The following is a 19096-nucleotide window of genomic DNA, read 5'->3' as shown; positions in this document are numbered from 1 at the left end:
CAAAACCGAACTTAGTTATTAATGTCCGATTTATTTATTTAATACATGAAGAACCAAGAGCTATACCTACATTAAATAACATAATTCATAAATAACAAAGAGCCAACAGGTCCTCACCTGTACGGTTACCATCAGTTTGTCACTGACGTAAACGCCGTCGAGAACGTAATTTACTTTCTATACATCCCGCTCGCACTCGCATATTAGTGCAAACGGGATGTATAGAAAGTAAATTACGTTCTCGACGGCGTTTATGTCAGTGAGAAACTGATGGTAACCGTACTGTAGTGAATTGAAATGATGTGAAGACCCGAGTTTCTAGATACTTGAAGACCCAATTAGGCATATAAACCATATGCTTAATGGGGTCTCCTTTAACAGTCCAAGATTAAGTCTTACTTAACAGAATCTGATTCGGATTTGCCTATCTGCTGCTGGTAGTTAATACTCATAGTCAGACATCGTTAATTTTATAACATTTTTGGTGCAGCGGATTGGCGTTAACGGAATTATAGTATAGATAATTCCAACTGAAAAGGTAAATTAAGGTTTATTAAAGTAATTAACGCTAATTAATAATTCGGGTTGAAATTGTTTATACCAATTCCGTTAACACCACTCTGCTGCACCGAAAATGCTATAAAATTTACGATGTCTGCTCATAGTAGGTAAAGGTAACCCAAGTTCGCAATTTTGATAAGTACAGCTTAAAAGTAAGTATGTCTTCCCTAATTTTAGAGAGCGGAAGATCAATTTTATTTTATTGTGTTTACAACAGGCCTATCGCATAATAAAATACAAGCTATTATTAGTGATTTTTTATGTAAAATCACTAATAGCTTGTATTTTATTACGCAATCCGGCTCTGCGGGCGCAGCACGGGTCCATTTTTACGCCTGTCACTATGCGCGTCCCTTTCGCACTTACATACTTGTTAGAACGTGACAGGCATGGTGACAAGCGATAAAAACGCGACCGTGCTACGCCGCCTGGTTATGCCAAATTGTTAGCGAGATTTTTTCGTTCATATTATTAGAAACTAGTGGCTCGGCGAGCTGTAGACCTCGCGCGCTTAAGTGAAAACTGAATAAATGTATGGCTTCGAAATTTTTGTAAAATTTCAAAAAACTGAATCAACAAAAAACATCTATTTTATCAATTTAATCATCAAACCAAAACTTCACGAGAATCGGTTAAGAATTGCGACAAATTGAGAACTTTCGGACGTACGAAAGCGCCTTTGACCAGCAAGCTGTAACTAAGACCTTCGCTAACGCTCGGTCAATTAAAAGTATCTGCATTTTAAATACAATCTTTGCCCTGTACAAGTTACCTATAGGCTTAGATTCTAGAACCGACGACTATCGTGGTCCACTTCTATAAAGATATGTATGTGATATGTTACCAGTGTTGCGATATAAGTTAGTAATTTGTAAGTGATAATACATCTCAAAGCGGCCTTATCGCAGAAGCTCCTGCCAACCTTCGATCTACCTAAACTTGTACCAACTTTTATCGTTTCGCAGTACGCATGCTGTTATCAGTCCTGTGGGTGTTAGTTTCCTGGAGATAACGCCTGATAACCAACCAGCTTGCTAATTAGCCTTTAAAAGGCATGCGTTATTTTATCGGGGCGGATAAGAAGTATTGATTGAGAGTTTTATAAGGAACAAAAGGTACTTTAAATGTTTTGTTAGGTATAAGTCCTGTAACCCTAGTGTGAAGTGTCATTTTGGGATTTTGAGTTTCCGAAACGTCCCGCTTGGCGCGCTGTTCAAAATCCCATATAAAAATAGACATAACGCAAACCGATGTATGAAATTGAACCGCCGACTGCAAGAGGGACCAAAAAGTTTCTTTAATTTTTTTTCGTGGGCTTAAGTCACATTCACTCATTCATTTAATACTGTTTTGGCGATTTACTCTGTGTAGCTGTGTGTGTAATCATTCAACTCTCCTGCCTATACCTAATATATCACACGCACTCCGCACGGGTAAACCTAAATAAATTATACATCTAAACCTTCCTCAAAAATCACTCTATTGATAGGTAAAACCGCATGAAAATCCGTTCAGTAGTTTTCGAGTTCATCGCGAACATACATACACACAGACAGACGCGGCGGGGGACTTTGTTTTATAAGGTGTCTGGTGTAGTGATTACAAACTTGATGCCTCTGTTAAAACAGCCACATAACCTCAAAATCCTCGACACTCACTAAAACAGCCAACATCGGGCCACACGCCCCCGAATCCAAGCACCGGTTGATAATGAACGTGAAATCTCGGAGGAGATAACAGCCCCCCCTTCTTATCAGATCGCCGCGCTCCGCCGGTCCCATTCACTCTTTTATCACGGCTGTACTCATTTGTTTTAAAACTATTTTGACAGTTGAAACGGTTAGGTTGGCAACTGTTTTTGGAAATGTGCCGTGTGCAGTTTTTTTGTGTTTTGCGTTTTCTGAGCTCTTTTAGTGAAAGTTATTATTATAATTTTCAAAAGTACCTAGTCACTTCATCAATAAACTTTTTTTAGAAACCTGAACCTTATAAGTATTTAAAAACCTACCTATGTGTCACCATTAGGTAATGTTCACAGTTTACTGTTTTATTTTATTTATAGTCTGTCAATCCATTTCCACCAGTAGAAAAACGCGGCAAACTTAAAAATGAAGGCGCGAAAGGGTTATCTTCCGGTAGAAAATTTCAATTTCGCGCCTTTTTTTACTGACAAAGTGGTTTGACAGACTATTGTTTCATGTATGGAGTGCCCCCTTGATAATATGTTTTTTTTTAAATTATAACTTCTAATAAAAACAGTAGCCATACAAAACACATGACAAAACAAATATATACAACAAAGTTTTTGAGATTAATGGCTGTGACATACGGACAGACGGACATGACGTAACAATAAGGGTTCCGTTTTTGTCATTTTGGCTATGGAACCCTAACAACAAAAACACGATTCAGTCGTATATTAAAAATATCAAGTTAGATACACCATAGACAAAACTTCTCAATATCCCTTCTCGATAACCACATGGCTATCCTCCGTCCCTTTCGCACTTAAGATGGCCGCGGGAGATTTTATCGCGCCTGCGCGTTAAGAAAAGCAGGTGGTCTGTTATTTTTTTATTAATAACTTTTTTTTAAATATGATGACTACGATCCCATCTGGTGATAAGAATCTGGTAGGATGCGAGGTTATCAATTTTATATGGAAATTTGCTACCGCGCTTGTTTATTTCGTTTCTTGGTAAAAATACTGTGATAACCTTTTGACCATGTTGTCATCTGCATTGCGATGTCTATTGTCATACTCAGAGAAGGCAGTCGAAGTTTTTTGAGTTCAGTCAAATGTCTGGTTATAAGCTTATAAGTAATCCAAAAGTATGTAAAAAGCTTATTGAAAAGTTGTATAAAAAATACAAAGAATAATGACAACATTCGGTGTACCTATTTTGTATTGTGTTCTAATTAGAATCAAAATTGACTCTTATTATTTTATGGGGCGTAAGTACAGCCTGGCAAAAAAGAGTAGAAATTAAAAAGTGGCTACACTGTAGTGTCGTCCCTTTCAAATCAATTTATAAGAGAACGGGACGACACTACAGTGTTGCCACTTTTTAATTTCTACTCTTTTATGCCAGGCTTAGTGCGACATAAAAGAGTAGAAAATAAATGAGGGCGCCACTTAGTAACTGTCACATTTTTAACGTAACATGCCTAAACTTAAACATGGCAACAATTTCGTATGGAATTTGTTTAGTTCCATTTATTTAATTTCTACTCTTTCATGTCTCACTACTTAGAGTTAGACCAAGAAAAATTTGCAACGATTTAGATGGCATACACAGTGCAAGTGTTATTTTAAACGTCAAACTTCTATGAAAGGACACTTGCGCTGCGTGTGCTATCAAAATCGTTGCAGACTTCTCTTGGTCTAACTCTACCTATTATATTGATAAACATTATCTAAGTTTTCTTCCGTATTCTACTTAATAACAAAACAGATTAGAACTACTATGAACAATGGCCCGCCCTATCTCTCTCGAGTATCATTATTAATTACAAAATATTTACTCTCAACCAAGATTTATCTGCTATCAAAAGTAATCACGTAATCAGGGCGTACAAAACAATTACCAAGCAAATGAAACAAAAATCAAGCTCTTCACATGTTTGACAAGTTTGACATTGACAGTTAAGACGCCTGTCAGAAATGTCAAAATATTAGACACGGCGCGCAGGACACGAACGCGAACATATCCGTATCATATGTGACATGCGATAACCATCCTTAAATGTATGGAGATATGATTTATTTAGATGTTTGAAGAGATATGTCACTGACAAAGTCAGTATGGTCACGATTTCACGAATTCGGTGGCGCGTTTTAAAAGTTTGTATTTGAGATTGTAACTTACACAGTTTTTGGACGTTGAATTTCGATGATTTACTATATATATTAGGTCATTACCTATGAAATTGGCGTTTTGTTCGGAGAATTTCAACGAAACACGAATTTCCATACAATTAATTTTGCGGATATTTTTTTGATGGCTAATTCAAACCAAACAAAATTTTTCCAGTAATTTTTGACACCTTTAAGGTATGTTTTCAATATCTCCATTTCTTGAAAATTGGTACCATTAGAAAAATATAAGTAATTTTAATACTCGAACCGACAGCACATGAAAAGACCTATTTTCAAGGCTTAATTCTGAACACTTAACAATAAAAAATAACAATTAATTGCTGTCAAGCAGTTTGGCGAAATCATATTGTAGTTTTATTGTAATTGTGTATGTACTTTTGTAAAAAAAAAAAAAAACTAGGATCAGACTTATATCTATGAACAAAAACGCCAATTTCATAGGTAAGGACCTAATATAAAGAATATTTGTATATTTAAATCATTAATATTTAATATTTAAAGATATATAAGCGAGTAAAGTTCAACAAAAAGTAGGTAGGTAGGTAGGTAGCCTACTTACAAAAAAAGTTCGACAGATTTTTTTTTAAGCTAAGTTTTTAAGCCCGGTCATATATTTAGGTACATCTAACAAAAATGATTTTATAAATCAGCTCGTGTTAAAGTTTTTGTTAAAAAAATAAACAAGCTGTTTACATGTTTACTAGTAACTCTGAAAAACCCCTGTGCAGTTACATACATTTGTTTTCATCGAGTTACTTTAAAAACAGATAACAATTATTTATTGCCATCTCAAAGATAATTTGGCTCGTAATAAAAATCCCAGTATTTACAGTACCACTGTTACGGCTATCAGACAGACATCCAAACAAGATAAAAAACAAACATTCTTAACGACATTCTTTATCGCGATTCCGGAGAAATCTCCAACTTAAAAATATAACTCGGAATATGCAATCAAAATAAATGTTGCTTTTATATCGGAACGCATTTTTAAAACAAAAATATGATCGACTTTTAGGCAGTTGGAATCAAAGTTTGATTTTCGAACCGACTTTTATTTAAAAGTAAATCAAATACTTGTTTAAATAATCTAAGAGCTTCTTTAAGGGTTCGTAATTCAAAATTTTGACCATAGACAACACAAGACATTAAAAATACAGATTAAATAAAAATGTAAACAAGGTTTGTTCACGTACACAATGTTTTGACGTCGACAGCGCCGCCTGGCGGGACACCGGCGCACGCCAGCTCCAGCTGTTTCAGGTACCTCAGCCACAATAACATCACAGAAGCTACAGAAACACTTTTAAACACTACAATTGTCTTCAACAGACCGAATATTCGTTCGCACCGTCATGCTTTTCCCGCGTAAACTGAGTGACTGGCTGCCGCGCGGACTCCCCTCCACGCACACAGCGCCGCGCGGGCGTGTGTGCACGGCGACCCACACTAGCGCGCCCGATTCCTTATCAGGTTGGTTTAACTAGCATTGGCTGGCCCCAGATGCTATCAGGCCGGAGCTCGCGGTAACGCTGCATAGAAAGATAACGTCTGTGATGCTATCATTATGTTTGAATAAACTTGTATAAAATGTCAAATAAAAAAAGCTGCGCGCCATAAATGTCGTCTCTATGGGTGATTTTTGAAAGATAGGGCAGAGACAATGGGGGTTTTATGGAGTGGGTCGAACATTGTTATGGTAACTCTATCAGGAAATGTTGGTTAAGTATCATACTTGAGCTCTGTACTAATTATATTTCGTCCTCTTTCGATAATCATTTTTGGCAGCCAATATGAACTCACCGATAGCAGAATTGGGTATAAAATTGACCGCAAAAATATTAGTCACCGTTAGGTTCGTCCGAGTCACTCCGCTGACCCAGCCTCAAAACCACAAAAATAAGAATATGTCAGAGACATATTTATGAATGAAATTTCCCATAAACAAAATGGGAAAATATAAAATTCCTATTTTTGTCTTTTTGGCAATGAAGTAAACGTCCCTGTGCTCGATATGCTAATGCCAAATAATTGACACCCCGTTGTCACCTCAATTTTTGACATACCTAAGTTTACATTATGACAATGACATGTACTGGGTAGGTGACCATCATTCAGTTTCAGACGGCTAACTTGTGTATTACATACGGCTTTCCTTATTTTTCCACGATAAATGCACGTAGAGCTCCATTAATTTGTAATTTTAACGTTGCTTTAGTTGTTTTTTTTTACTAAAAAACAATGAAGTCTGAGGTAAAATCGTGATCGGTCCCGTTTCACCGCGATGTATCTATTTCAGTTTTTATCTGCGATCCGCTATCTATTATCTATGATCGAATTGATTAGTGCTAGACACGATATCAGACAGGTGGCTTGGCTGTGGTTATAAAAGCACTAAAATAAACTGTGATGATATTTTGTGATAATGATAGATGTAAAAGAGAAGATAGTTCGTTGAGAAATGTATATTTTACTGCGTTTCTGAGATATGAGATAATTTTACAATAGAAAGAAAATGAAAGGAATAAGCATGTTGGGAATATTTTTAGGTATAAGTACTTACGATTGTTTTTGTACTGGTGTGTACAGTCACCTGCAATAATATGTTACATAGCGAAGGGCGCAAAAATATCTGACACGATCTTATTTGTAGAGCCATAGTTGTGTAAACTGTTTGTAATTTATTTTTCGGCTTTATTTATCTTTTTTTTGTCTGTTACCTTCCGTGATTATTTCTCACTTGATGGTCTCATCGGAAGATCAGCGCTGGTAGTCGCCAGCATCATGCTGAGACGGTGCCATTTCGTGACACTTTATTTTTCACTATGTTATTTCTATGTATGTCTATTGTCTGTGTGTTTACGAATAAAAAACTATTCTAGCCTTCGAAGAGTAACATAAAACCTATTGCAGGTGACTGATGTACAAACATTTCCTTTCCACGCCATACGTGGCGTGGTCCATTATGTAGTTTGGTGCGTATGATGCCCTACATTTGGAGGTTTGGTGAAGCGTGAACTGGAACAGGAACTTACCTGAAAAAAAAAGTCAAATTATCCGTCAAAAAATACTTTTGAATGTACATCAGTTACCTTGGTGCTGACTGATCCCTCATCCTAGTACATACCAAAAGTGTAAGGAAAAAAAAGTGAAGTCGGTGGCCAGTTATGAATTAAATTAAAAATGAAAGCATGACTCTTTGGAATGTTTATCTGTGGTTTTGCCAAGGAAAATCCAATAATATAGGTAGAGTCTGGCTAGCCAAAAATTGTTGACAGATATTTCGTTGTTGTATCACTAATTGTCTATGATTAAAAAAAAACTAAAAGTCAGTTGTCAATTTACATATGTCATTCATTCAAATTGTTTGCGGTTTATAAGGGGTTTATTTTAAATAATATTAAAAATGTCTATACTGAGTGAGGTTCGCAAACTATTATTTAAGCTCTTAAATAATTACGACAATGTGCGAAATCGGCATATAGCGTTGTATAACGATAAACTGCAATGTTTACAACTCCTAAACAAATGTAAACAAATTAGGAGGTTGGTGCGCTATAAATATTTTGATACTTAGCATTTAGCATATTTGGCATAGTACTTATGTATTTTTTTGGTATTTGGTATTATCGAGCAAGGTCTTATTTAAACTCCATTTCATTTTTCGCCTTGTTACAATGGTATATGGTGAGAAAGTGTTAACATATGTGTTTATCGTTGACTGTACTTTACATAGTGGTAGAAATTATGTGAGCTGACTTTGAACGCATTTAACTTATATTCTTAGGTACCTTACGTGTGCACAGAAAATCAAAAATCTTTTCTAGTATCAAAACTATAATTCCTACTACATAAAGTGTGACCAGCCCAAGATTTTTTGAATTTCCCGCCAAACATTTGTGTAATATTTCAGTAGCCAGACTTTTTTTTCTAGCCTAAAGCTAAGCCACAATGACAAGCTAAAATAATTATGTCATGGTACAAATATTTTAAGAGCAACCTATCGTTGGGATAATTATTGAATACCACTAAGGATAACAATCGGCAATTTTTTTTATCTTGGCATACTTTTTTAACTCGGTGGTACCTACTTATATTATTTAGGAAAACATATATGTATATAAATAAATTTATGTATGTATATATGTTCTAGATCTCAAAGCTAGTTTTAAAATAATCCAGAAACTGAAATGACAGTTAGATTTTCCCAATTTATCCGACCGATATGTAATTTTTTCCAGGAATATAAAAACTCCGACCCATAATATCATTTTCATTTCTGGAATATAAAATACAAGGAAATAAACACATATTACCTAGCATTAACCCATTCAGCACTAATCACGACACGTTGTCGTTTTGCCTCTACGAAGCATTTTCGCTACATATCGGGAAACCCATGTTATCGGCTACGACGTAGCGCTACGGCCGTAGCTAAGTGGTGAATGTGTTAACATACTTTTTCAAGTCTTGTTGGAGTACTGTGCGAGCGGTACGCTATATACGTGCCTAACCTGTCTCTCTCGCACACCGGAGCGGCGTGCGGATCGCATCAGTGCGATAATAACTAACTATAAAACTTATCTCAGATTAGCTGCGGAGTTCGTGCCGTTTCATCTTTCATAGAGAGATGCGCGATATTCTACTTCGCTAAGCCAAACCAACTCAAACTGCCTTAACACATTTAGGGCCAAGAACCCGACAGTCGGGTACACTGTTCGTAGCGACTACGCACTCCATACGGCGAAAACGTGGCTACGCGCTACGAGCGTAACCCGTAGCACTTAGTGGCAAGGAATGTGTTAAGTGACGTTTCGTGTAAAAACGCCCTCTAGGAAGAGTAAGGCTGTCTTTCCACTGAGGCATCGATGAGAGAAGAGGAGTCGTGCAGGTATCATTCAATATGGTTGTAATCCACATCTCTTCTCCGCTCCGCTGGATTAAAAAACATACCCACTCTAATTATATCATTCGATTGAAAATAATAGTAGATTTTGTATGACATAACAATGTGTGGGAATTTTCAAGAGGTTGTCAGGTAAATCACATTTTAAGGTTTATCCATATTCACCCCGGCCATCCCTATTCACCCCGGTTGACGGTATTGTGTATAATAGTGTAATATCTGGGGGACCGAGCTTTGCTCGGAAAACATATAAAAACTCAAAAATGTGCGTTTTCTCAGAGATAAGACGTAGTAGCTAGATCGATTTATCGCCCCGAAAACCCCCATATACCAAATTTCATCGAAATCGTTAGAGCCGTTTCCGAGATCCCCGAAATATATATACATATAAATATATATATAAATAAACAAGAATTGGTCGTTTAAAGGTATAAGATTATTTATAACATTTGTAAATAGTTTACTTGCAAGCATATCTAGCAATTCTGTCCGGTCTGGATCACAATTCACAATTTATTTGCCAGAAATTACATTTATCTGTGTCTGGCAAATACATTGTGAATTGTGTATTTTCATTCACTGCTTGGAATCCCCCTGTATAAAGCCTGCCGGTAAACTCATTTACATTGCGCGTATGTTTCCAGCTATCTCATATCATCGATTAACTTTTTGTGATTTTATCGGCGGTTAGTTAAAATAATAATGGGTTATGAGTTACTGGTTTTAAAGGCCATGTGCAAAGGTTTATTTTTACACTAGTTTTGCTGGACTTCATTAATATGATAAGAATGTAGATAAGACTTATTAGAAAGTCTGAAATAATATTTTAAGGATTTATGAGCAAAAAACAAGTATAGGGTATTTTCCTACTAGTCAAATCAGTTACTTTTTTAGAACTGTCAAAACGATTTGCTAATATGGTATTTATGTCGCAGTCGGATCGTATAATCCGCCGTATTACATTACGGCTAGCCGTTTTCAAAAACAGGGGCGTTTTGAAATGCGGCGGTTTAACGATTAGCCGGATTGAATGCGGCTGAATGAGAATCCGCCGGAATGTATTCGGCGCCATACGTTCTTCAACACGGCTAGCCGTAATGTAATACAGCGAGTCATTAGCCGCCGCTTTGACAGTTTTTAGTTCCCATTTTTAACACCCGTGGCGCTGCCTGACAAACGCTGGGGTGTCCATCAAATCTGGAGTTCGTCGGACTGTTTCTTTTCAAAAAACATTTCTTTCGCAACTTAACTAGACGGAGCCCCGCTTCGCGGGGCTCCTATTTCTGAGCGGTTTGCCCTTCGGGCATCTGAAGCTACCTAACGAACCTAACCTACCTACCTATTGATTTAGTGAGACGTCCGTGAAAACATTACACTTTGGGGAAAAAAGCGTAGGTAGGTAAGTAGGTTAGGTTTGTTAGGTAGCTTCAGATGCCCGAAGGGCAAACCGCCCAGAAATAGGAGCCCCGCTTGCGGGGCTCCGTCTATTTAAGTTGCGAAGGAAATGTTTTGGAAAATAAACACATGTAGTGCGGTGGGACCATGGTAAAAATAAATTAAATTGCAAACATTGTCAAACTCCGGTTACGTAGGCGACCGAAAGAACTGGTCACTCTACAATCTAAAATAGTAGTACGATGCGGCTAAACGTTGGCCGCCTTATTGAAGAACGTATCGCAATGACAATCCGGCTAATCGTCGAACCGCCGCATTTCAAAACGCCCCTGTTTTTGATAACGGCTAGCCGTAATGTAATACGGCGGATTATACGATCTGACTACGACATTTATATGAAACATTACATCGTGACGTCACGGTCAACTCACCTACTTTTTATATTTCTATCCGATTTATTAAATAGAACTTGTGTTTAAAAATAACTCCTATCTGTGTTTTTCTAATAATTATCTGGTGCTTTATTTCATGCATGGTGTAAAATAATTTATTTTAAATACAGTATAATACCCTATTATAGGAGTCTCATAAACCAATAGGTACACCTGCAGCATATGCAAGATTATACTCGTAAATGCGAGCCTTTAGATTCTTTAAAACAAAAATTGAATGGCCTAGCTAATCTACCCAAAATTAATTTGTTTGACTCCGCCATTTGGAAACATTTTCAAACACTGAATCGACAAAAAAAATCTATTTAATATAGGTAATATCCCAATGCGGATTGGGGACTTCACATACACCTTTGAATTTCTTCGCAGATGTATGCAGGTTTCCTCACGATGTTTTCCTTCACCGAAAAGCTAGTGGGAAATATCAAATGATGAATACATAATTTCCAAAAAACTCATTGTTACGAGCCTGGACTCCGGATTGAAAGTCGGACGTCATAATATCCACTCCTGGCGGCTTAGCACGGTCGCGTTTTTATCCCTTGTCACCATGCCTGTCACGTTCTAACAAGTATGTAAGTGCGAAAGGGACGCGCATAGTGATAGTCGATAACAATGGAACCGTGCTGAGCCCGCAGAAAATATATAATTCCAACAAAATATAAAAAATTAGCAGACTTTTATGATTGGTCATAACTCATAAAATACCTATGGGGTTCTCTTGGGGCCTAGTCAAGATGACAAGGGTTTGTATAAAATAAAACAAAACGCTGTGATTTCCATACCTACTTCATTTACGTTTATTAAAGCGTTTCGTTTCGTTTTCTGCAAACGATTGTCATATTGGCTAGGCGTCCCTAGATTGGAAGCCCTAAAAGCCATACGCATGCAAACAATGCATCGACATTGCAAACATGGAGCCAACGAAGAAGTAGCCCTAGCCCACCGAAAACTAATTTCTTCATCTCCCACATATCTCGTCAGTATCGCTGTAAGGCTAATGTCTTACACTGTAAAAATATATTATTAATGGGGACAAACAGAATTTGAATTAGAGGAATATTGTCAAAGTAAATTAGGTAGTCAGTACATTTACTGCCATGTTTCGACACAAATGATTAACACTTTTAGAATGCCATTTGACGTTGATTCTTATTTTTTCATTGATATGTGTTAAATTTGTTAAATGACAAAAAGTATGGCGCCATCGCTCGAAAAGATGTACTGACTACATAATTTACTTTTAACAATTTTCCTCTAGTCTAAATTCTCTTTCATATTTCATATTTATATTCATATTTATAGGAGCATTCAATTATGGTTCTAAAAACATATGAAACAGAGTGTTAATTAGAAAGCGCATTGTGATCAGCGGCTCTGAAACACATACACATGCGACAGATGCAACCTGGAGATTGCAAACATGGAGCCAACGAAGAAATAGTCTAGCTTACCAAAACTAATTTCTCCATCTCCCACATATCTCGTCAGTATCGCTGCAAGACATTAACACTGGACATATTTTTACAGAGTCGCATTAAGAATCCATTAGGTGGCGGGCAGATAATGTGACGAAACTGATTAATACGCTATCTGCGGCTATCGGCCGTTTGATTTATATAAGCTTTATCTGGTCGGGATGCGGCGTGGCGCCGGCGCAGGGCTGCCGGCGTCTGCGCAAGGACAGTAAAGTTATTGGGCATAACCCATTATTTGACCATTTTCGTCGCTAAATTAATGGAAAATTTATAAATGAAAATGTGGAAGAGAATTAGAATTTAGTACCTTTTTAATAATAGGATAGGAGCTGCATTGTTGTCCGACCAATCATTTCTGTCGTGAAAAGGTGGAAAAGATGTCAATATAATCGCGGGGGGCGCCTCGCCCGAGGCCCCTTCGGGCACATTGAAAGAAAAGGGCCTCGTAGATGCGACTTCGCCCACGGCTAGATTAGTTCACGCTACGCCACTGCGGGGCGCGATTAAGTCCCGTTTTACAATGAAATAAAGTTAGGCAATTTTAATTGTTTTGTGAGAATAACCACCAGGACAAAATGTCTCAAAAATGTTGTACTAACAAATTAAGTACCTATGAGAATTTGTTCAGGTGGTTCAGATATGCGATTTGTCAATAATAAGTAAATCTCAAACATTACCCAGAGCCATCCCTATCCTATCTCCATACACTTAGCTTTCTCGACGCATGCGTGCTCCGATATGACGTCTCAAACTGTGGAGTATTATGTACGGCTTGTATCGCCGACACAATTAACTAACCTAATCTAAACCTTATTGTAAACACATAAGGTCTACCAATGGTTAGGCAATATGTTGCTCTGTATGAGTGCAGTCGGCTCCCGTTTTTATTATACACTTGTATCTTACACTTACTAGTTAATGTTAGGAAGATGATTTCATAGAAGATTTTAGTGACACGTTTTAGTTCTTACAATTTATTTCTATTAAATAATATATGTATGTACGTGGGGATTTATGATGGTAGGGTAAAAACCCCTTTAATTGATCTTTGAACAACAGTAATTCTAAGACTTACGGCTCGATTCGAAAAATGAATTAGATTTCTACTAGATTTCAACAAGTTACGATACGGATAATTTAAAGATATTTGTAAGATAGATATGTCAAATTTGACGTTTCCGCGATTCTGGAGGTCCTCTTGAACGATTTCTACAAGTTATGACTTAGATATCCAAGTCACATCTAGTCGATATCTAATGTAGATCTAGTTGATCTCTAAATCGTCTCAAGATCTTGTGATTACCTCGAAATCTGAATAGGCCTGTGAATTCATTCTTATTTATTCCAACAACATGTAAAATCCTAGTTTTCGCATAAAGAAAAAATATTCTATACTTAATCATAAATGTCTGTCTTTTACCCTTTGGTAAAAACGGGACCCTATTACTAAGACTCCACTGTCCGTCGGTCCGTCTGTCTGTCACCAGGCTGTATCTTATGAACCGTGATAGCTAGACAGTTGAATTTTTTACAAGTGATGTATATCTGTTGCCGCTATAACAACAATTACTAAAATGTACGGAACCCTCGGTGGGCGACTCCGACTCGCATTTGTCCGGTTTTTTTTAATAAAATGTCACAAAATGTGGTACACCAATTATTTTAAAAGCGCCGTAAATTGCGTCATTAAATCGTAAATGTCCGTTAAAATAATTAACTTTAATTGTCACAACATAAAGTTGATTATTATGACTCTGTTGGTCTCAAGTTTCTATTTTGTATTCGTTATATAGCTTGTTTAACATTTTTCTTCGAGGTAGGTCTGATCGATCTAAAGTATTTGTTATCTTTACGATATCAATGTTTCGTCTACTTAGATTTTTGATGGCATATCTAACAAAAGGTGAATGAACACATACTTAGATTTATAATCAAGAATTTGCTTTTCAATGCATACCTATAGTTCGTTTTTTTAGCATTAGAAATAAAGTTAACAATCTTGATGTGTCTTTTAATTTAAAAACATGCACATTTTAAAAATAAGTTACGGCAAATATGTAACAATTATGAATCTAATACGATCATTTATATTCTTCTGCTGTCATAAGTAATAGTTACTGATTTTTAAAAAGCGTTTTTCAATTAAAAGTCATGTCAGGATCGCTTACCTTCTTGCAAGTTCTTTCTAATGCTAAAAAAAACGAACTATAGAGCCAAGAAAAATCTGCAGAGATTTTGACAGCACACGCAATGCAGGTGTTATTTTAAACGTCAAACTTCTATGAAATTCATCATCATCATCATCTCAGCCATAAGACGTCCACTGCTGAACATAGGCCTCCCCCTTGGACCTCCATACGTGCCGGTTGGAAGCGACCCGCATCCAGCCTCTTCCGGCGACCTTAACAAAATCGTCTGTCCATCTTGTGGGTGGACGTCCTACGCTGCGCTTGCTAGTCCGTGGTCTCCACTCGAGCACTTTTCGACCCCATCGGCCATCTTCTCTGCGTGCAATGTGGCCTGCCCATTGCCACTTCAGCTTGCTAATCCGGTGGTCTATGTCGGTGACTTTAGTTCGTCTACGGATCTCCTCATTTCTGATTCGATCACGTAGAGAAACTCCGAGCATAGCCCTCTCCATAGCTCGTTGAGCGACTTTGAGTTTTGAGATGAGGCCGATAGTGAAAGACCACGTTTCGGAGCCGTAAGTCATCACTGGAATCTATGAAATTATGACGTATAAATAACACTGGCACTGCGTGTGCAGTCAAAATCTCTGCAGACTTTTCTTGGGCTAACTCTACCTATTTTACGAATAAATAAGTTTTTGGCAAAAATTTCATTTTTGATACAAGCTTTTATCGCCGACTGTACTTTTCTTTCAACAGGCAACTAATACTCATCGAGACAATTCTAAAAACCCCAAACACAATTAGGTTCGTTGTTTTATCACAGAGTTCCTATGGCCACCTCCGGTCTCCATCATCAGATCAGCTCGATGACACCATAATATTGCATTGTCACCCGACTTACGTATGTATGTAAAATTTCAGCTCAATTGGGAAGTGGATCAAATTTAACTTGCAAGATTTGATTACAGACAACGGTCAGGTGAAACTAAATAAAAGCTTGTAAAAAAAGTATTTCAGCCTTTACGTCTATAAAACTAAATTCAATCTTTGGATTGTTTTAAGGTTGAATAATATTAGTATTATGGGCAAGTTATGGTTAAAAACCAATTAGGATAAATTGACAATTACTGTGGTCACTGTTTAATAACTGGCCACCTTATACTAAAAAAGAATTATATTCGCCTATAAACAGAATTCATTTTAGTATGGTGTCAATAACTGGCCATCCTTCAATAACTAGCCACCTTATACTAAAAGGGATCCTGTTTATAGCTGAATAGAATTCATTTTAAGTATAGTGGCCAGTTATTAAACAGTGGCTAGTAATTGACAAGTTACCCTACTCCTTGTTAAGGGGCTACCCGAAATTTTCATCGACTTTTGACAAGTTTTGAATCGTATCTCCTTTTTTTGCACTACAGATAGAATTTTAAGATAAACGGTTAACGGTTTTTCAATCTTTTATCTCCGGTTTTGTCCACCGGATTTTGAAACGAATGAATACTTATTTTTTTATGATTTTTTAAAATTTTGTCTTAAAAAACACTTTTTTTGTATCTAGTTTGCAGTGAAGGATCTTACATGTACGAAATCTACATATTTGGGTTCGTCTTTGACGTCTCGACAAACGTGTCCAGGGTTTTAATATTAAACTAATTAACACAAAAGTTATGGCCAGAAAACCAGTTTTTTAGCCTAAAATTGTCCAACTTTAATGCCAAATATCTCGAAGACAATGAACTTTGATTGAAGTAAATATGGGATACTACATTGCTTAAAGCCGTTGCTATATATATAATAAGCTACAAAAAACATTAGAAAACTAAGGGATTCAGATCGAAGGTCATTGGCGTGGGGTAGCCGCTTAAGTAAATATCTCGAATATATAATATTCTTGACAAAGTTTTAGGATTTTTAGTTGTCATTTTTAATTTTCATTTATACCTATATAGCAATAAAGGTCACAAACAACCTGTCAGTTATTGGAATGAATATATCAAATATTAGGACACTTGCCTCATATCAAAGAAGTTGTAAAGTATTTCAATTTTACAGTAAGTTGATTAAGACTGTAAGCTTGTATGGTATTCGCTGTGCGTTAGCAATATGCAGATGCATATATACGTCTACCAAAAGTCTGATAAGAAAGTACATGCTCGAGTACTTATCATAATTATAATTCGGAGTATTCCGTACTTAGTACAGTCTACTGCATTTTTTGTCCAAAATATTATTATCTCAATTAAAGATAATATTTGTGGAGTTAGGCCAAGAAAAGTCTGCAGCGATTTTCATAGCCCACGCAGTGTAAGTGTTATTTTAAACATCAAACTTCTATGAAATAATGACATATAAATAACAGTTGCACTGCGTGGGCTATCAAAATCGCTGCATACTTTTCTTGGTCTAACTTTATATACTTAGGTTGACAATTACATAGGTACATTATCTACTCGTTTTCGTAAGTTTAAAATATGTAAATTGGCTACGAAATTTATTTATGAAAACAGGACAAACATCTAATTATGAACATTATACTCATTATGGATATATTCAATAGCACGTATTGAAGGGATATATAGTTGACCGCATAGTGGACGCTAATTAGATGATCCAATGTTCTACCCTTCTGCATTAGTCAGACTTATATGGTATTGCGGTGTCAAATATAATAATGTTTAACTAGGAAAGAAATCAATTTATTTTATAAAATGTTTTGATTTGATTAATTTTAAGTAGAAACACTATTAATATAAATTATGAACTGAAATAGAAAACACCGGTTTGGTTCATACCCAGCCCTATTAATACATTGGAGCTTTGGTGTATTCTTTCGTATATGATATGATATTTATTTCAGTTTATAAATCCGTTTACCTTTTCTTGAACATTCTCGCCATATTCGTAGCCGAGTGTACTTTCCAGCGATGGCGGCGATTATCGCGCGATCAAATTACCGTTCCCGGTTAGCGGCCCTGGCTCTTAGCACATTTTCAATCACGGTACAACTGGAGTATCTACTGCTATGTGTGTTAATTTTAGCCCTTTACAAGCATATTTGGTTTAGGTAATACCTATACATGTACCTACCTACAGGTACATCAGTCCACCACGCTGTAGAGTTTAGTGTTTGGAGGCTTGGAGGCTCTCGAAATGTGGGTGTACAGAAGAATCCTGAAAATATCATGGACGGATAGAATAACCAACGAAAGAGTGCTGCAGTTAGTAAATAAAGAGGGCGAGGTTTTAAAGACCGTCAAAACCCGCAAGCTACAGTACCTTGGTCATATCATGCGAAACGAGAAGTATGAACTCCTTCAACTGATTATACAAGGAAAGATCTAAGGGAAAAGATCATCCGGACGAAGACGTAACTCAAGGCTCAAAAATCTCCGAACATGGTTCAAACAGAGCGCACGCTCATTATTCCGCGCAGCTGTGTCTAAAGTTCGTATAGGTATAGCCCTCATGATAACCGACCTCCGGTAGAAGATGACACTGGAAGAAGGAAGAAGCGCACGTATCTCATCGCTTATCTCCACCTTAGTGGAAAGGCAGCCTTACTGACCTTCACACCCACATCCTCAATACCAGTTTTGCTCGTAGTTGCCAAAAACCCTTTCGCTCCCACACCAGAAGGCCTACCGCGAACCACGTTGCATCTCTGTCGCACTTGTAAATTCGTATGTAAGTGTGACAGGGAGGCATCACGTCGAACGTGGTTGTAGGCCCCCAGATACCCGGTGACGTGACAACGATATCCAAATCGCGCGTCTCGATCTTTACCAATTAACTCTTGCACATTCCTTCAACACCCTAAAGGGCTTAACAGTCAAAAAACGCCTAACGTTTCAAGACATTTTGGGCCAGGCCAGTTTTAGTACACAGATGACTATCTGAATTTGGTCACGATGCAGTTCCATTTCATTAAATCGCTGAATCCTTGATTTTATTAGGTTTTTATTGATACGCGATTGCTTTAGCTCGAGTCGTTACCGGCGGCTTATGCATATAATGACCCTGCTTAAGTAAATAAGCAATGTAACTATTGAAAAAATATAAAAGTGTTCCGTACCACATTTGTATGGTGCGACATAAAATAGTTGAAATTTAATAAAGTGGAACTAAGAAATTTCAATACTAAATTGTTGCCATGTTTATCTCTGTATCTTTAGGTACTTAAACAAAAGTAAACAAAATCTACTCTCCAATGGCTCCTTAAGCTGAAAAAATAAAAAGTATGCAGACTGTACTAATAGGGACACTTAAGCTCTTAACTGACCATCATGTGC

General features: G+C 36.9%; 1 protein-coding gene across 2 annotated transcripts in view; it reads right to left on the bottom strand.

The window, feature by feature from the left end:
• Window positions 1–19096, bottom strand: part of LOC134790918 (zinc finger protein ush) — a 281118-nt gene that overhangs the window by 136425 nt on the left and 125597 nt on the right. Inside the window, exon 1 of one of the 2 annotated variants that reach the window (XM_063761923.1) lies at window positions 5638–6206. The exons of the other annotated variant lie outside the window; for it this stretch is intronic. Within the exon in view, the coding sequence (XP_063617993.1) occupies window positions 5638–5725 (88 nt within the window). The 5' untranslated portion in view covers window positions 5726–6206. Of the gene's footprint in view, window positions 1–5637; window positions 6207–19096 lie in introns of those variants that run through there. 2 annotated transcript variants of the gene reach the window in all.

This window comes from Cydia splendana, chromosome 5 (genome assembly GCF_910591565.1).
Source record: "Cydia splendana chromosome 5, ilCydSple1.2, whole genome shotgun sequence".
NCBI lineage: Eukaryota > Metazoa > Arthropoda > Insecta > Lepidoptera > Tortricidae > Cydia > Cydia splendana.
The sequence above is the reverse complement of the archived record's forward strand: the minus strand, read 5'-3'. Positions and strand labels throughout refer to the sequence as shown.